This window comes from Micropterus salmoides, unplaced genomic scaffold (assembly GCF_014851395.1).
Source record: "Micropterus salmoides isolate LMB-PRFRI ecotype aquatic unplaced genomic scaffold, ASM1485139v1 Ms_hic_scaffold_2, whole genome shotgun sequence".
NCBI lineage: Eukaryota > Metazoa > Chordata > Actinopteri > Centrarchiformes > Centrarchidae > Micropterus > Micropterus salmoides.
Genome location: NW_024041150.1, coordinates 38,913,925 through 38,934,189, shown reverse-complemented (window position 1 = coordinate 38,934,189; position 20,265 = coordinate 38,913,925). Strand labels below are relative to the sequence as shown.

The 20,265-nt window shown below is 40.3% G+C and overlaps 1 protein-coding gene across 1 annotated transcript; it reads left to right on the top strand.

Moving 5' to 3' along the window:
- Positions 1-18,839, top strand: LOC119913301. The gene is made up of 17 exons (XM_038732701.1): positions 1-32; positions 3,173-3,382; positions 3,493-3,558; positions 3,727-3,826; positions 4,000-4,123; positions 8,672-8,915; positions 9,081-9,237; positions 9,451-9,541; positions 9,880-9,942; positions 10,237-10,439; positions 10,790-10,921; positions 11,357-11,544; positions 11,771-11,922; positions 12,058-12,303; positions 12,434-12,596; positions 14,199-14,291; positions 18,701-18,839. The coding sequence occupies exons 2-16, from the start codon at positions 3,362-3,364 to the stop codon at positions 14,289-14,291; spliced, it is 2,043 nt and encodes a 680-aa protein (XP_038588629.1). The 5' UTR covers positions 1-32; positions 3,173-3,361; the 3' UTR covers positions 18,701-18,839.
- The last annotated feature ends 1,426 nt before the right edge of the window (positions 18,840-20,265 follow it).

Here is a 20,265-nt window from a genome sequence, read left to right as displayed (position 1 = left end):
CGTTTTATGGACAGAAGTACAAACAACTCTATGTGAGTAGGATGAAGCCTTGAGAATGTCTTCCTTTGTTTTCATCTTGTTCAAAAAACATTGTGGTGTTCCCTCTCTGTTGTTTCATGAATGTACAGTACACTATATACTTAATGGTCCAGTAAACTGTATAATTTGGGAGGATTATACAATTTTTGAAACCTAAAAAGCACAAATCTTGGTGCCACCAATGATGAATAAAATACATACACATCAAAAAGTAACATATGATCCATTATTATTAAATGATTCATACATAAAAAAGCAATAAATCCTCTTCAATAATGACATCTTGGTCTCTGACAGGAGGAAATATTTCATCATTGTCCCAGTCCATCTCCGAGGCCACTCTAGGAGGGCCAGAAAATTCACCTGCTTAGCCTGGTCTTGAGCAGACTAGCTACACAGGAAAAAAAAATCTCCATGGCTTTCATGAAACCCAAGCCATGGCTTAATTCAGCCAGGGTATCTGGAAAATCCCGGCTTAATCTGGTATCTTGGTTTTGTAAAATAGCCCTCAGCTGGGCACCCCAGATTGGATCACGATTGGTCAACTGCATGACAGCAGCATTTTTAAACCCACAGGTGAACAGTTCATGATCATTCCCTCTGGCTGCATGAATTTTACGCATAATCCATGCCAGACCATCCACAACAGCTGAGGGCTCTCTGCAGCTGCACACTGCTTCCACCAATTCTAAAAACAAGTTAAGATAAAACGATAATAACAACGGGTTCCCGTTTCACAATGACACTTGTTTTGTTTTATAAATCCAGCGCACCCCTTTCCTTCACAGCAGAGCCTCTCGTCCCTCCCTAAAAGCCCAAACTCCCTCTCAGCAGGCTGTGATGTTTAATTCAGCTGGAGCCAACATGACAGGGGATTATAACTGCTATAACTTCCTACGATGACGATGTTGATCTTATTTATTTCCTTTTAGCTCCTTTGAATTTTATCTTTACCGAGTACTCCATATTCCTTTTTTGATGTGTTTAGTGTACTAGTGTTTTATTGTGTATTTGAACACACAGTGGTATATTTGTTCTTTTGTTCGTTTATAGGCTACTTGTTCTTGGAAAGCATTTTGGGTCAACTCCTGACAAAGCTGACTGACTGACTGACTATTCAACATTAACAGCTTTAACCTATGACATTTTACACTATAGGCTAAAGGATAAGCGGCCATAGCTAATGGAAGAATGGATATTATTTATTCTAAACCAGGTGTGTTCAGTGTTCCTTTAACTGATCGGTGCTTGTAAAATATCCACTGTGTCAGCATTTTTTAATGTCATAGAGATTTATAGTTTTCTCACCGTTGGTTTAAGTCACCTCCCGACAAAACACCAAGGTTGTATTTCAGCATTCTGTAACGTAACTTTGTCAACTCGAGAAGTTCACTGTCACCTGCTCTGCTCCACTACACACACACACACCTACATACACACACACACGGAGCCCTCTCCGTGGCCCATCGTCACCCAAAGCTGTCACCTTAGGGGAAACGCAGTGCTGCTGTTGTCCTCTAAACGCTGCTTAAAGTTAATAATGTAGGATATTATATCTTATTTCATGGGCTATTTGGAATTCTGGAGTAATGCACATAGTAGTTAAGTTTATTTATAGTAATATTTCATAGTAGTAAAAAGAAAGTAGGCCTATTACTTTTTAAATGAGTAATGTTTCCTAAGTCAAAGAGTAATCCTGTTAAATAATTGTGATCTCAAAATGGACCAAAATAATTAGCAGCCCTACATGAATATTTAATTTAATTATAATAATATAAATAATAATAATGAAATTATAGAACATTTGTTGTGTGAAACTGCACCTCTGCCTTCTTTCTATACAGGCTAATGCTTCATTCAATACATCTTTTTATTTTTAACTTGAAAACGTGAAGATAATATAAGACAATATGACTTGTTTAGGACCGAAAGTTTAGGACTTGGTCTTGACGTGAGACTTGACTCGGACTTGCCGGTCGGTCTGGACTTGGGACTCAACTTGGCTAAGACTTGAGACTTAAGGCTTGTGCAGACTACACGACTTTCAGCGTCACTACACAACATGCCATCTTGTGACGGGAGTCTTGAAGTCGTTGTGGCGTTCACACTACATGACTGATCGGTGACATGGGGTCACACACTACATGAGCTGACAGCGGCTGTGTCACCCGACGCTGTTCTCCATACCACGTTTTGTCAAGAAAACACAGGTGAAATGTGAAATGGGAAAGACAAAACAGCTGTTGTTTGTTAAAAAGAAAACAATTGTAAAGACAAAGAATCTAGGTGAAAGGATGGATTAGCACACGCAGGTAGCAGGGATCGTCTGAGCTACAGAGAGAGCTGGAGATGAGTAAAAAGTGTTTTGCAGTGAAAAAGTAGCTACCTGCTCTGCCAGCTGCCTGCTTTCATTGGCTGGATGTGGATGTCAAGTCGGCCGACTCCTCCAGATATTTGGCATTATAGATATCTGGCAGACTTCTGCAATGTGTCAGAAATGTGTCGGGGAGCGGTTGTGACACATCGTTGAGGAGTTCACACATATCGACCGCTGATTTACTCCCAATCACAGCCTGATGGTCGTCAAGCTGGCTCGCCGAGCGGCGAATCGGGCTAAAAATCGTGTAGTGTGAACTAGGCTTTACAGGTCCTCTGTTAAACGATGACTTGGTTCCACCTCTGGTGAAGAGCGCAATGTGCTTATCAAGCTTTGTGAGTAGAGAAACAGCAACTTAGTGATTATGAATATTGGTTGTGACAACCTACTTTTGTTGGCCCTAGCCATTATTTAGTGTAAATAGATAGCCTTTGTTGCAGTATAAATTTGAATAGACCTTTTTTTTCTTTACTTTTTTTTTTTTGTTTAAATAGTCGTAGGTTTGCCTAGAGTCTTTTTGTTTGTTATTTTGGGCACTGCTCAACTCAGAGTAAATAAAAAACTGCTATTTGTAAAATCTTTTTGTTTTCTGACCTTACTTGGGAGTGGGAGGAGTTGAGAGCCATAATATATGCTGCGTCCAGGTTCACCCTATAGACCTTGGACATCCTTCACATATGAATCTAGAGGAAACGCAGCAGTTCTATATTTCTTCAGTATCAATGTTATGTTAATTGTTCTCTCTTATTTCAACAGGTTAACTCCTCCAATGTCTGTTTCAACAACTTTTTCAACAACAAACCCAGACAGGACTGTATTGAAGGCTTTCCCGTGGCAGGAACACGTGATCTAGTGATATATCCAGCAAGGACTTTGTATGAACAAACGTTCCATCAAAATGTGCCAACTATAAAGGGCAAACTAGAATGCACAATAGAAATCCAGATGTTTGCTCTTAGGAAAACGGTGAGTGTTGTTTTGTTCTATGTAGATTATGTGAAATTAAAAACTTTTTTAAAAGCTTTTGGGGAAAATGTCCTAATGGTGTCTATATCTCCTTTGTTGGTCCTTTATAGACTGCTTTGGTTCTTGGTAACTTTGGGACACAAGCAGCTATACAAATAAAAACCCCGAGTCCATCTGTGAGTATAACGTAGATCTAAATCTAATCTAAATAAAGGCATATATTGCTCTAAAAAACAAACACAATGTTTATGTTGACAAGAGGAAAAGGCAACACAAAGTATTTTTGTATAAATTAAGTTTTCTCTGCTCTGTGATAGGAACATTGGTTTATACTTGCCATCTAGGTGTTTGGTTTTCTGGTCGATGGTACCACAGTTGATACACTGAATATTCTCACATCACCGTTCTTAGCATACTTAGACATCAGCGGATGCAGACACTCAGGTAAGCAAATTCTCTGGCTCCATAAATCTACTTTGGGGCCCTTAAAGCTATATGGAAAACTAATATTTTATAATGCAGTAATTTTTGTGTGTATTTTTTTTGTGCTTACAGTTTGTAAACTAATGAGTGAACTATGAAATTAAACTAACAGTAAACCTTCCGTCACTTCACAGGTGTTTTGTATGAATATGGTAAAATGGTGAGGTCTGATCCAGATACCTGTCTAATCTGTGATGATACTGCTGTCCTCAGAGTCACTGGCTGTCCACCTGTGGAACGATGTCAAGACTACAACACGTAAATATGTTTCCTTTATATTTAGGGTTGTGATTATACAGGGACTTGATGAGGACTTTTTTATTCATGGAAGTGTTCGCCATTAGAGAGCTTTCACAGTAATGTGAAGCAGCAGCAGCAGATGTTGGGTTTGCGTCAGCAGTAACTCAACACTGCTCACATGGAGCAAAGAGGTCAGTAAATAGTGAGGCTGATATCTGTTACATAAAATTAAGAAAAGGAACGTAGAGGTGAAAATAAACCTCAGAGATTCAGTGATTCAGAGCTGAACACAGACAGACTTGAAATCAGAGCATTTTATGGTCTCCAGCAAAGCCACTTTGAAATTAATTGAGGGTTCAGCATAGTTTTCATATGGGACAGAAACTGTTGTCTGTTAACCGAGTTAATGCATTACAGTAACTAGATGACTTTCAAGACATTTCCCTGTAATAATGATAAAAATGGTGATGATCATGATGATAATAATAATCAAATGTTGATATTAGTGCTGAGGCCTTCGCATGGCTGCTGTTGGTTGACATGTGATCCATGGAAAATACACAAATTATGAAATAAATATGATAAGAGACTTTGACCGCCCCCTTGTGGCCCCAAAGCTCAGCAGTAGCTCATGATGACTATGCAGCTGCTCTATTCTGGGGCCTCATCTGTTTAATATCATCATAATATCTACATGCTTCCACTGGCACAATATATGTTACTGTAATTATGCAGATGACGCACAGGTTTACACGACCGTATCACCGGGGAACTATAATCCGATAGAAGAGCTGAACAAATCCAAGATTAGATGTGCTGGAATTTTCTTCCGTTAAACAAAGATAAAAACTGAACGAAAAGTTTTTTTGTGGCCTAGGGAGAATGATTAAAAGTTAGTGCCCAGCTCCAATCTGTAATGTTAAAATTTCAACGCCTACATTAAGTCATCCGACTATCGCCTGAAGAATGTATCAAGATTAAAAGGACTTATGTTTCAGCAGGATCTGGAGAAGCTTGCCCATGCATTTATCTTCAGTCAATTCGACCGTTTAAGAAACCACTGAGTGGTTTAGGGCCTCTGTCCCAGACGACCTCTCAGGGTCTGGGACAGAGGACAGGTCTGCTTTCTGTCCCCCACAGTCAAAACTGAACATGGAGAAGCAGCGTTCAGTTTTCGTAAACCATATATCTGGAAAAGGCTTTCAGTTCCTTAAAATCAAGGCTGAAGACTTTTCTTTTTGCTGCTGCCTTTAATTCACTTTAATTAAGTGATGCTTTTGATCTTACACAGCACTGTAACTTTTACACTCATGTTTTATCTTGTTATTTATTTTTTATTTAACTCTACCATTTATAAATATCTTTTCATATAATAAAGCACTTTGTATTACCTTTTGGTTCAGAACAGTAATTACCTTCGCACCTCTAAAACGAGAGACAAGTACATCGGAGGGGGACAAAAAAGTCAAATGTAGCAAAGGAAAACTCCCGCACACTGTCTAACTTGCAAAGAATATATTGACACAATGTTTCATTACTAGACCTTCATCAGACAAATGGTGTTACATAGTGAGAAGCCATCTTTTATAGGAGATGACTTATTTGGTCTACACCAGTCACCTTCTTCCTCATCAAATAAGGTAGCCATTACAAAACATTCATTCCATGAAAGAATCTAGATATCTGTATAGGTAGCCTACTGAATGTACATCAAAATAAGATCATAAATGCACTCATACATCCACATACTGGCAAATCTTACTGGTGCCTTATATATCAATACACAAATAACTTAGAGGAAATGGCAAATAAACATAACACTAGATAAATGCATACGACATATGACCCCAAAAAACACAATAGAACCAAAAAACAACAATTACATTATGTAAACTACCAATGGAATTTATAAAATTGTAGAACAAAAACTTGTGGCAGTTCAATTTTCAATTCTATTCAATTTTATTGCAAAATACTCTGTGATGAGATTGACAGAAGCCCTACAATTCCCACCAAGAGCAAGCACTAGGCGACAGAGGCAAGGAAAAACTTCCTTTTAAGAGGCAGAAATATCGAGCAGAACCATGGCTCAGGGTGGGCGGCCATCTGCCTCGAAGGGTTGGGGGTGAAGGAGAGAGAGGGAGAGAGAGAGAGAGAGAGAAAGCAAGAAAGGAACAGAGAGAAAAAGAGAGGGATGGAAGGAGAGAGAGGGGAGGGAGGCAGTCTACAAAACATACACACAGAGGTACAGACAGTAAAGGTGATGTTGCTGTAGACTAAATGAAAAATGGTACATATAAATACAGTAATGTTTATGATAATAATTGTAATGTTAATGATTATAATACCAATAATAACAATAGGACTAGTAACAATAATTGTAGCAGAGGGTGTCGAGCAGGAACACGGGGGCAGCAGGTGACTCGCAACCAAAGATCCAGACTCCACAGCTCCAGAGCCAGAAACACCTGCAGGAAGTGATGAGGAGAGAGGAGAGGGACGAGAAAGCACAAGACTACCGGAAAGGGGAGAAGTTGAGTTAGTAACATGCATTAATGGGATGAGGTTGAATACAGAGGGAGAGAAAGTAGAGGAGAGAGGAGCTCAGTGCATCATAGGAAATCCCCCGGCAGTCTAGGCCTATAGCAGCATAACTAAGAATCAAGGACTCACCTGAGCCAGCCCTAAATATAAGCTTTCCTCAAAGAGGAAAGTCTTAAGCCTACTCTTAAATGTGGAGATGGTGTCTGCCTCCTGAACCCAAACTGGAACCTGGTTCCACAGGAGAGGAGCTTGATAGGAATGCTCTGGCTCCAAGTCTACTTTTGGAGACTCTAGGAACCACAAGTAACCCTGCATTCTGGGAGCGCAGTGCTCTGGTGGGGTAGTAAGGTACTATGAGCTCTTTAAGATAAGATGGTGCCTGACCATTAAGAGCTTTGTAGGTGAGAAGAATGATTTTAAATTCTATTCTGGATTTTACTGGAAGCCAATGCAAAGAAGCTAAGACAGGAGAAATATGATCTCTTTTCCTGGTTCCTGTCAGAACACGTGCTGCAGCATTCTGGATCAGCTGAAGAGTCTTAATGGACTTTTTCGAGCAGCCTGATAATAAGGAATTGCAGTAATCCAGCCTAGAAGTAACAAATGCATGGACTAGTTTTTCTGAATTATATTTAGACAGGATATTCCTGATTTTCGCAATATTACGTAGGTGAAGAAAGGCGGTCCTTGAAATTTGCTTAATGTGAGACTTAAACGACATGTCCTGATCAAAGATAACTCCAAGATTCCTCACAGTGGTGCCGACCAGGGAAACTATATCTTTAGATAATGTGTCATGGTGGTGCTTGGGCCCCAGAACAATAACTTTAGTTTTATCTGAGTTTAACATGAGAAAATTACTATTAAATTAAATTTAGCTAACTGATTAGTTTCATCTGGCTTGATCGATAGATATAACTGAGTATCATCTACATAACAATGAAAGTTTATGGAATATTTCCTGATAATATTGTCTAAAGGAAGCATATATAAAGTGAACAGGATTGGTCCGAGGACAGATCCTTGTGGAACTCCATGCCTAACTTTGGCGTGCATGGAGGACTCACCGTTAACATCTACAAACTGAAATCGATCTGATAAATAGGACATAAACCAGCTTAGAGCGGTTCCCTTAATGCCATTGAAATGTTCCTGTCTATGCAATAGGATCTGATGGTCAATGGTATCAAATGCAGCACTAAGATCTAGTAAAACCAGTACAGTGACAAGTCCTTTGTCTGATGCAATAAGGAGGTCATTAGTAATTTTCACCAGTGCTGTCTCTGTGCTATGATGAGCTCTAAATCCTGACTGAAAATCCTCAAATAAACTATTGCTCTGTAGAAAGTCACACAGCCAGTGGAAAAGTTTTGCCTGTGTGGGGGTGGGTAAATTGGTGCATTTTGGTAGTATTATTGCATTGTGCGCAACCACCACATCTATAATTACCCTTTGGAAGACAGTGTAAGCATATCTGTATGTCCTGAGTAGGCTTAGTTTTGTACTCAGAATTGACGCAGACCAAAGAATTCCTTATATTTTTCCCCCATTAGTAAAAAAAGAGGTGGATCTCGAAAAGTAAATTAAAGTCCAGGGTCCGACTAAGATATGCCAGTGTTTAAAAAAAAGTTTCGCCCTCTTTTTGAGTAAACTAGAACATGTTTTCTTAAGAGCCAATTCATATGCTTGATCAAGCCAATGCAAAGGGTACCCCCGCTGAGCAAATATCTTTTTCATGTCTACTGCCTTTTCAATATAGTTCTCAGTGGAATGGCAGATCCTTCTAAGTCGCAAGAACTGACTAATAGACAGTTGATGAGGTAGGTGATTAATGTAGTTGTGCTATAAAAGGTGGCTTCTCACCAATTGCCTGATGAAGGTCTAGTACCGAAACGTTGTGTCAATATATTTTTTGCAAGTTAGACAGTGTGCAGGAGTTTTCCTTTGCTATTACCTTGTTGGTGAAATGAGCTATACAAATAAACTTGACTTCGGGAATTTGTCTCCCTTCGCCTCCATCAGCTGCGTGTTTGACTACATCTGCACTGTGACCGGCCCTACTGTCATAGACTTTCTCAGCCAAGTGAACTCTGTCCCGGATCGGTGTGCGTACTCTCTACTGTCGGGTCCGTCTGTCCCAGGCTTCCATGTGCTTGGGAACTTTCGGGAACGTCGACGTAAAGATGTGAGCTTTGTGGACAGTGTGACACTGCAACTAGACGGGCCGGGTGTTCAAATTCAAGTGGACCAAGACGGGAGAGTTTGGGTAAGCTGCCTGCAGCCACAGTCATGTGTCAGTGTCCTCCCATCCTCTCATCTTCCTTCTCAGTGATGTTAGAAGCAGTCAGTGGTTGTTGCTGTGAAAACAGCCTGCGTGTTTGTGATGATTGAATCAGTGTTTCCTCCAGTTTGTCTCTTTGCTGTGATGTAGCTGGACAAGAATACGTTGACCCTTAACAGCACAGCTCAGCTGGTTCACGGTGTGGAGCTCTCTAAGGATCAAACTGGAGTCACTGCAAAGGTGGTGCTCTCTAACAAGGTGCTGCTTGTCTTCTTTGATGGCAACACGGCACAAATCCACTTAAAAGGTACACAAACTAAAATCCTCCCACTCACCACACAGAATAAAATGAATAAATGTCACACCAGTGCTCCTTTGGAGCTTCAGAATGTAGACTTCAGATGTAAACTTTGCAGTTCTTTAATGAGCTGCCGCGTTCATCCAGTTTGAAGGCGGCAGCTTACGACTCATTTTGATACTGATCTGACTCGTTTTCTGTCCTGAACGTGTCGAGGACCAGGTGGAAAAGATCCGTCTCTGCAGGGTTTGTGTGCCAACTCCAGTGTTCCTTTGAGCTCAGTGAGGCTCCCTGCTGCTTACAGTGCCAGTGGGTAAGACATCAAAATTCAGTCCCCTAAATATTCTCATCTGAACTATCAATGTTTATTTGTGGATTAACTCTGTATATTTAGTTTTATTCTTTATTTCAAAACTGCAGAAGCCCTGAGCGACCATACATACATGGAAAACAACATTTCAAGCAATAACAATTTTTAATAGGCCTACTTTAAAATATTTGGACGCCTCTTGTAAAAGAAAAAAGGTTGCCCGGCTTTTTGACTTGTGGAGTGAACCAAACATACAAAGCCTGTATGTATCTTTGCTTGAGGTCATAACAATCAAAAATAGTCTTTGTTTTTATATGACCGTATTGTGTGTCATCCTCTAGCTGTGAGGTGCATTACAGTGACTCTGCTGACAGTTTGATCAACTGCACCATGACGACTGAACGGTGAGTAGATGAAACATCTGTTTGTATTACGCTTAATCTCTGTAGTGACATGCTACATCATGGTAAATGAACTGTAATTGTGAAGCACCTTTCTAGTCTTCTGACCACATCAAAGCAGTTTACACCACATATCACGTTCACCCCATTCACACACATTCATACAATGATGGGAGATTCTACCTTTTTTTTTCTGGGAACAAAAATCTGTGTGACTTTTACATTTTTATTTTTTGCTACACTGGCTGGACTTCATCCGTCTTTCTTTCATTCTGTCCCTTTACATCTGTGGAACAGCTGTAATCTCCTGAATGAGGCTCCCTTCACCGCCTGTCACAACTACACCAACCCAGAGCCCTACATAACCGCCTGCACCGACACTATGTGCAATTATCCTCCGGCAGACGGTCTACACTGCCAGTTCCTGGAGGCCTACGCCAGAGCCTGCAGCCTGTACAGCTCCAACACACTGGAGGACTTGATGTCAGAGGCCGGCTGCTGTAAGACTTTAATAAACTCAATTCAGTGAAGCTTTATCAGCCTGACTTTGTGATCATTAAACATCCAAATTAGATTAATTCAAATTACTTTTGCGTTAATATTTTAAAACTCGGAAAAAGAAAGAAGAAAAAATGTTTGCAAGCAGGCTATATAAAAATAAAAGGGAAAAACAAATGTTTTGTCTCTAATTTAAACTTTCACAGTTTTTACTGTAGTAGTTGTAGAGAATTTATTTCAGTGTTCTTGCAGTCATTATGTGTTAGTGACAGCATCAGTAAGTCATCTGCACTTTAGTCTTTAGTGTGATTTAATTATTATTCTCAACATGTCTCTCTGTCTCTGTCCCCAGCACCTCCTCAGGCTTTCTGTCAGGGCAAGATGTGCAATGCTCACGAGTTCTGTGCCGAGAACACGGGAGGTGAACCCAGCTGCTTCTGTCGGGCCATTTTTGCCACTCCGTACATATCAGCAGGCACTTTCGGTACGACAGCTACACACAACGAAGTCACATGACTAAATTGTCCTGATCGTCAGAGACTCAAAGGTTTTCTCAGAGGGAGAACTGTTTCACACAGCTGAGCTGTTGAGGAGGCAGAAATGATGTCAGAGCTGCTCATAACTACAGTAAGAAGTTCAGCACTCAGTTAGACTGAGTGTTTGATCTCAGTACAGACCAGACTTTTACCCTCAGGTCTTCTAAAGTCTGATGCTGAGATAAAAACTGGTAGTTTGGTTCCAACCTTTATTTCTGCCTCCAGATCAGCTCTGAATACAAAAGAAAGAAATGTCACCAAACCAGGATTTAATGGTCTGACTGCTTGTGTCCCACATGGTGTGAGTGATTGTAGAGTCTCTTCTCTGTAACATGGTCGGTGTTTCATGTTGGTTTCCCTCGTCTGTGCTGCTGGACGTTCAGGTGATCCAACGATCTGCATGCAGAACTCTGCTTCAGTTACTCTGGTCGGTTGTCTTCTGGAGGAAAAAGGCTTCAACTATTCGGCCTTGCACCTCAATGACCAAACCTGCACGGGTCAGGTAGACAAGCAGACCCACATGGTGACCTTCAGCTTCAACAGCAGCAACACCTGTGGGGCGGTGGTCACGGTGGGTTCTCTCCTTCACCTCTTTACTCTCAATGAGCAGCCACATCTCCTCCAGCACTCTGCTGAGCTACTCCTGCTCTTCTATAGTCCGGGATCCTCTTGTGGGTTAGGCTTCAGCTCTCACCGCCTTGGTTTCTAGTAATGTTGATCATCTGTGAAGCTTATATTAAGGCTGAAATGCGATGAACTGATGCAGTAATAGCACCTGAATCCCTGTGACCCAGCAGATTAACAACAGCCAAATATTCTACATGAACACCATCAAGAGCCAGAACAGCTCCTCTGACGTCATCACTCACCAGGACCAGGTCTACATCAACTTCTCCTGCTTCTATACTCAGCCAGACGTCAAGACTGTGGCCTTCAGAATCATGGACCAGTGAGTGTTGGCTGTTGATTTAAATTCAAATTACTTTGTGTTGTGAACCCTGTTGTTAGGAAGTTTGTGAGCATTAGGTAGCTGAACTGTGTGTGTGTGTGTGTGTGTGTGTGTGTGTGTGTGTGTGCTCTGCAGCTCTGTGATCCAGCAGATCACATCTGGACCTTGGAATTACACTGTGACCATGAAGACCTACACCGACGCCGGCCTCACACAAGCTGTGGAGTCGAGCACCGAAGTCCAGCTGAACCAGAAGATCTGGGTGGAGCTGAAGACTGACGGGCTGGATGGTGGCTTGGTTACCGTGGTGACCGACTCCTGCTGGGCAACCAATCAGGCTTCGCCCAGCGGGAGACCAAGATACAACCTGATCATTAAGGGGTGAGACACACACAGTGGTGTTAGCTGCTCGCTTGTGTTCCCAGTGAATCAGAAGCAGGTTTTCATCAATTAATGGGAATCTTGATTCCAGAATATAAAGTGTGCTCTGATGTGATGTATTTGTGAGCAGCTGTGCGAACCCCAGTGACCGGACGGTGCAGGTGAAGGGAAACGGACTGGGACCGTCCAACTCCTTCTCCTTCAACATGTTCCGGTTCTCTAGTAACTCTGGTGACGTCTACCTGCACTGCAAACTCAACTTGTGTGTCAAACAGAACAACAGCTGCGCTCCGGTACGCCTCCCTCCCAAACACACCACGCACACTCATGTGAGCAGCTGCTCGTCACTGTAAAACCAACACATTCTCACAAGCTCAACTCACCACATATTAACGCTCATTAATGCTCTGGCTTCCCCTCATGCATCATTTTTGCACATGTAGGGCTCCACAGTCAAGTTAGTAATAATAAATATGCAACGTCAGGTTACACTTACAAAATAAAACTAGTGGTTAACAATTTAGTTAGGTTTAAGAAAACAACATGGTTTGGGTTAAAATAACCTGCGTAATTTACGTAGAAACTACTTAACTTATGCAACATACCTAAAAAGAATCAGTGTTGATTTTTCGTTGCCCACGGGAAATAAACACTGGTCTCCTGGAATATCCCCCATTCCCCAATCAACACTTATTTTGAAAGACCAGATATTTGTTTTTATTGCATTTTGGACTTTTTTTTCTAGAAATGGGGATTGTATATACTCCACCTACTTTGAGCACTCAACAATGATGCAAAAGGGCTTCCCAGTGTGTTACAAACTGACACCAAGGGGTCTTGACCATACATCCATATGTGACCCAAAGAAGGTTAAAGTCAAGGGCAACTGGACTTGGTTGAAGATACTAGAAGACATTTCGTCCCTCATACAAAGGACTTCATTTCTGTCTGTCTGGTTGACAAACTAAGCTATTTAACCTCAGTGGGGTCGTTTTCCAGGATTGTCGATACCGCTGGTTCATTAGTGTGCTTTCAGACCAAACGCGAATTTCCGTCTCGCGCGGCTTTCCTCGCGTGAGTACATTGGATGCAACTAAAATGTTTTTTTTCTGAATGGAGTTCGATCAGGGCTATGTTATGCTAACTTGGTCACAGTAAAGTACAACAATAGCTAGACTAAAGTTACAGACACATGTTTTCTGAACTCACCAGGTAGTGCAACCTCCTCGTGTTCTTTTCTCCCAGCAATGCCCAGTTTTGTCCCGGTTTTTATATAAATATGAAGTATGGCCAAACGACGCTAACAACACTGAACAGAATCTAGCTGCTGAGAAGCTTGAGTGAAGATAAATCAACGTTGTAATCCTATCACGGATGTTTATTAGTCCGAAGCTGGAGCGCTGCTCCCTGGCCTCTAGCCTGATGTAAGTAGACTGCAGAGTCTTAACCTGAGGAGCCCTTCTGTGTTGAGCCATGCGTTTGTGTAGTGGTTGTTTAGTCTCCCCAATATACAGGTCTGTGCATTCCTCACTGCATTGGAACGCATACACTAGATTGCTTTTCTTGTGTTTGGGTGTGCGGTATCGACAATCCTGGCAAACGACCCCACTGAGGTTAAATAGCTGAGTTTCCCTACCAGTTAGTCCGAACTGAAGAAGTCCTTTGGATGAGGGACGAAACATCTTCCAGTATCTTCAACCAAGGCCAGTTGCCCTTGACTTTAACCTTCGTTGGATATACATATAGCAACTGTTTCTTTGGGTAAAGAGTGTGAGTTAAATGTAAATGTAAATGAAGGATGCTGAGACAAAAGGTGAAAAGCTCGCTATGAGCAGCATCAGTCCAGAATGAATGGATGAGTGTGGACATAATCTCTCTTTGCCTTTAACCTGCAGATTTGTAACGGAGGTGCTCGGAGACGCAGATCTGCCAGGGTGCAATATGAAGCCGACTCTTCAGCCTTCATCACCATGGCCTGGACCAAATAGGTAAGACACACTCTGCTGATCACTGTGTTTACCTTCACTAACTGAAATCAACACCAGACAGCTACTGAATAAACACAAATACTTTGACAAACATCAGACTGGCTGGTTAGACCTGGAGACATCGGTTTACTGGAGCTCATTCCGGTGCATCATGACCTCCTGTCCTACTGTTGTTGCAGTTTTTTCAACGGCTTATTTTTTATTCTTGATGTGCATTAAGCAAACAAACAATTTTTACATTAGTTATCATATTAATTTGGTGCCTTGTGTTTATGTTGTGCTGCTCTGCACCATCCAGACAACAATGTGATTTCCTGGTGAGGCTTCATTTGTTGAGATGTAGTGTGTCACTGTGATTGGCTCAGGTGTGTCAGTACAATGAGAGCAGCGATATGATTGGCAGAGAGCATATTTTGTAATGCTGTATGAGTACAATAATAAGCAGAAAGAGCCTCAGTGTGGCTTCAGTCATGATACAGAACTAGATGCTACATCTCTGTCTACGTCCCAAATACCAACCATCAGAGGAGCGAACAGAGTTCAACAGCTTCCTCTTCATCAACCTTCTGCATTAGGGCAGCAGTAGGGCAGCAGTAGGGCAGCAGTAGGGCAGCAGTAGGCAGGTAGGCGGCACACTCTAGTAGTATAAAAGGTTCACTCAGTGACTCTCATGCTTTCACATCAGATGAAAAAGGACTAAATAAGTAAAAAGGACATAATCATGACATGAGCGATATTTAATGATCTGATTTGATGTTGAAAGTAAAATGACTGACAGGGAGAGTTTTTTTCTGCTCAGATTTCGAACCACAAACAACAGAATGAAGAGAGTTCAAGAGTCAGACCTGGTGGTCTCAGTTGGGATGCAGATTTGGAGAAATGACAGCAATCACACATTGGTCTGGTTGTTTTCTCAGGTTGTATCCATGGCAACTTGGACTGATTGACAGGCTGTCGACCTTCATGATGATTCCTGACTTTCCCTGCATCCTGATCCTGAGTGTGTGCATCCTTCAGTGATGGTCAATTATCAACTTAATTAAAACCACATCACTACATAGTGAAGGGAAGTGTGTGTGTGGAATTGGGATTATGAACATGTTATTTGTTCTAAAGTATATCTACACTCTTACAAATAATAATAATCAGACGTCACTAAGGATTTCTAATGATTGAAGTGCAGTCTGTCAGTGAGAGGAATTAGTTGAGGGTTTTGCAGCAGGTCACTGAGCTGTTCATTCTTTATTGTCCTTCAAGGGGAAATTCAATTTACAGCAGAGGGTTAAAAACAAAGAAACATGGAGACATGGGACATTAATTACACCCATTGCAACGTACAACATGTGTTTGTTTGAAAGTATTCAACCAATTCAAATGTTAGCATCACAATCATAAAGTGTATCTGATCAACTCCAGCTCATTTATTGCCTTTGGGACTATGGAAAACTTTAACCTGTTGTTTTTCACCCTCGGGAAGACTCTAAAGAAAAGAGGTGTCAATGTGGACACCACGGTATAACTTTGCTTTCTTCTTTTCTTCTCTTCACTAGTTAAGGAATCATTAATACAAAATATCTTATTTTATAACTCAACATTGCGTGATTGCATCTCAAATTTAACTGGCCAACAAATACATAAAATATATAAATAACAATTAAAAAATCTTGCATATGGACTCCTTGAACTGTCAGTGGAGCCCAAACTGTTACCTTTGTGCCACTGAGAGATGAGATGTGTTGTTTCATCTTCATTATGTTATCCATCAAAAATAAAATGTATGTGGGAAAATTATGGCTGATTTGATTTTGTCATATATTTACTCATTATGAATCTATAGTTGTTTAGGTTAATGTTGAAGATCTAACAGAAACTACACCAACATGAACTGAAACTAGATTTGTGCATTTCCAGAAGACAATGTGTGTGATTGCTGCATGGATCAAAATTTTAACTTGAGAAAAAGTTTAGCACCTGTATATAGATGGAGTTTTAGCATCCTTTGAACAGCTAGCAATAAAATAAAATTAGCATGCGCTGGCTTTTATTTCAAAATTTTTCCACATAAGCCCCCAAACACTCTTATCAACACTTTATTCTCAATAAATACAGAAACTAAAGGTGTGATCGCAAAGCCATTTGCGAGTTGAACCCTGAGAAATAAGACTTGCGGATGTAAATTTTCACCACGGAAAGACAAAAACTCATTATAACTTTATAATCTATTTAGATTATGCAAAATTTAAAAACATTGTAAAAGAGTCGTTTTCTGGCTTTTTTTGGCTGTATTTTTTCAAGATCTGGTCAAACGCTGTTCCTGCGGCACTTGTAATAGTTACAGTTGCTACCCAGAGAGGTTGAAAGGAGAATTACGATTTATTCTCTTTCCAAAACCTAAAATAAATCCAGACAAATGTCGGCTGTGGATTGTTCCAAATGATGTTAGTGAGCTAACGTTAGCTAACTTACTACTGGATGTAACGTAATAAAGCCCTACTGTTCTGCTTTTTAACAATTGTAATAATCAATAGAGGCCTACTCAGCTGTACAGGAACAATGTTGATCCTTAATATCATTGTCTTTTGTCTCAATCGTCGAGGGATGCGGTGGTTCACTTGTACTGTGTGAGTGGTAGGCTTTAGCTTCTATCTTTCATTTTTTCTCGTCTGTTTGAGTCAGTTGACAGCCTGAATACAACCTTCAAATTTATAATGCAACTGCAAAACTAACAATATTTCTCTGGGCAGCGCCGACAGTTTGTCGGCAACAGTAACTAAGGGGGCGGGGCTTAGCAAAGGGTCAATTGCAGAAAAGCAATAACAGTAGTGATCTAAATAAAACTATTTTAATTACAGTAAATTCTGGGATTGTTGAGATTAAGTAAACTGATTGTGTACACCGTTACTGGTTAGTTTTTTATTCATTTAGGTGTTTCTATTTCCTCCCTTCATTCTTTGACTCAAGCTTCCTATGATTCTTGTCTCTGTCTCTCTCCTCCATTTGTTTCTCAGTTATCTTAACCTCTTTCAGTGTCTTCTCCATTAGTTTGTCTGTGTTCATTTGCAGTTCTTGATATTCTTGTTTTCTCTCTCAATGGACAGTGTTATTATTTCTCTGAGTTTTAAGCATCCCTGTACTATGTTACACGTTATATCTAACTCCTTCCCTGTTACCTCTTTCTCTACTGAATTTATTACATTCTCCTCCATCAGTCTCTCTGCCTCCTGCATTTGGAAGGTGGGTTGCTTTTTCTGTTTCTCCAGTTCCTTTGTCAGGTCATATATTTATCTTTCTTCTGCATCTCATGAGCTTCTCTTTGCTTCTTTTTCCTTTCTGTAAATTTTTATTCTGCTGGCACATCTTCCTCTCTGTGTTACATACACACACACACACGCACACAAACATAGACGTTAACCCTAGCCCTAACCCACAAGCAGGTAAGACTACAAGGAACTTAAGCTTTCTTTCAAGATTAAATTATCAAGACAATTATGCAACATCACTTGTTTGAGTTTTTAAGTTCATGTTAAATGGATCTAACAGTCAAGATCATAAAATCCAACATGTATTTTAAGGGAAATTACAAGAGCAAAGACTTAACTCTTCACGACACACTAAATATACAAATCACACCTCTAAGCTGTATTTCAGTAACTGTTTTTAGTCAGTTCCATCTACTATTGTTATTGTTATGTGATTATTAGGAGTTGGCTCATTGAGATAAAGAGTTGGTGAAGCTTATTCACAAATTGTGCCATTAAACCACTGCAGAGGAATGTGACACAACAGGATGACACAATTAAACACTAAACACAAATCTTTTTTTTTGTCTGCTGCTATTTTTCATCTCTCATTGCACTTCAGCAATGGAAACAGCTTTTCTACCTCACAGAAGTGTTCTGTATCTCCTCTTCATAAAAAAGAAATATTTCATGTTATAAGGTCTTTGCATGAAATAAGGTATATTTTTTGATAAAAGTAGTTCACAGAAAAATTAGGCTACTATCCTACACAGGGATGTAATGTATGTTTTTTATATGTCAATTAGAGGTAGAACTTGTTGTTTGAACAAGCTTGTGAAACTCTAACAAGAAAAAGTTGAACACACTTATTTGGGATTTGTGAGTGTAGAGCTGCTTAAAAGAGCAGATGAAAATCGATCAACCGACCAGGTTTTACAGGAATAAATGTTTCAGTAGTAAAAATTATGTCTGTTAGCAGTTTTTTTTATAAAATAAGAAGAAGTCATAACTACCAAGGTGATAAAATGTGAATATGTCTTATTATGATTTACAAGCAGATTTATTCGGTCAGTCAGTTAGGAGAATGAGCACAAAAGAGATTTTGTGTCAGACTGTCAGTTCCTGCATATAAACACTGTTGAAACCAACATCCATTTGTCTGTCTGTTAGCTGGAGGACAACAAACAAGCAGCTAAGAGAAGTGGACGAAGACCAATGAAGAGCTGGAGGAGGTAAATCATCAACTGGAAATCAAGGATGCAGAGATGTTGGCTGCTCTCAAACACACAACAAGCAATAGTCGACAACACACACGGACACACAGTTGAATTCAACTGCTGCACAAGTAAGATCATGGAGTACCTTCATGTCATGTCTTTTTGTCTATCTTAACTAAAATACTAATAAATCTGTCATCTTCTGTCTCAGTTTGGTGATGGGGCAGTGGATAAGACACATGTCTTTTGTGTGAGAGACCCTGGTTCAATTCCCCACTGTAACAATTTTGTTCCTGAGCAAGACACTTAACCCCTAGTTACTCCAGAGGCGTGCGACCTCTGACATATATAGCAATTGTAAGTCGCTTTGGATAAAAGCCGCAGCTAAATCAATAAATGTAAATGTCTTTATCCTCTCTCTCCTCTGAGCTGGAAAGTCTGACAATTAAAGTCCAGAAGCTCAATGAGGAGAAGCAGAAGATGGAGGATAACAAATGAGCAGCAGGTGGAGCTAATTCACGATCGTTCCATTAAACCATTGCACCAGTGAAATGCTCAACACAATCTGATGTTTTTGTCTGCTGCTATTTTTCATCTCTTCGGTTGCGTGGAAGCTTCAAGTGACATGCTTCATATATGTCAAGATTTATTTTGAGTCTGTTTCCATTGCCCTTTGTTGAATTTTGCTCGTTTTTTTTTATCTATAAACCGACTTTTCTACGTTGAGAGGAGAGGCCACAAGTTTACCTGACTGCTGTTCTTGAATGTCACTCTCCTTGAGTTATTTCCTCTTCGCTTTCAACATTGCGATAAAGATATTTGGTAGAGGGGTTAATTGATGTAACAGGAAAGGTAAGGCAGGTCTAGCTTGGAGTCATTAGCTGACCCAACATGTGTGTGTGTTCATTTCCAGCTCTAGTTCTTTTTCTCTGTTATTGTCCTTGTTAGGTGACAGACTGATTAGGGAGAAACAGGTGTCATGCAATGGGTGTTATGGGAATCTTAGGTTCTTTCAAGAATGTTGACAAGACCTCGCTGGCTCCACAGATCAAAGTGAAACTCATGGATAGTATTTGATTCCTTTGTGACAGAGCATTTGAATCTAAACACCAGACAGGCTGGGTGTTCAGGTTAAGATGACCTAAGATGGAAAACCTACAGACACTAGAGGGACAGACAGTAACATAAAAAAGGACCACAAGATGTTATCCTTCAGATTTGGTGTTTGGCATTTTATGTGTTCTCACGTCGTATGTTGGCACTCGGCCGAGTCTCATTAAACCATGCGATAAGTCTTCATCAGTCCCCGAAACTTCTTTATCACACCTGAACCTGGCTCTTGATATTTCTTTAACCAAATCTTTCTGCAACAACACATAATGTAGTGATGTCCAGTAAACACGTCAGTTCATGGTATCAACACGAGACCATTTTTTATAAATGACTATAACTGAATATAATATGAATATAACTTTTTTATATTTATATTCAACAATCTAAAACATGTTTTGTTTGAAA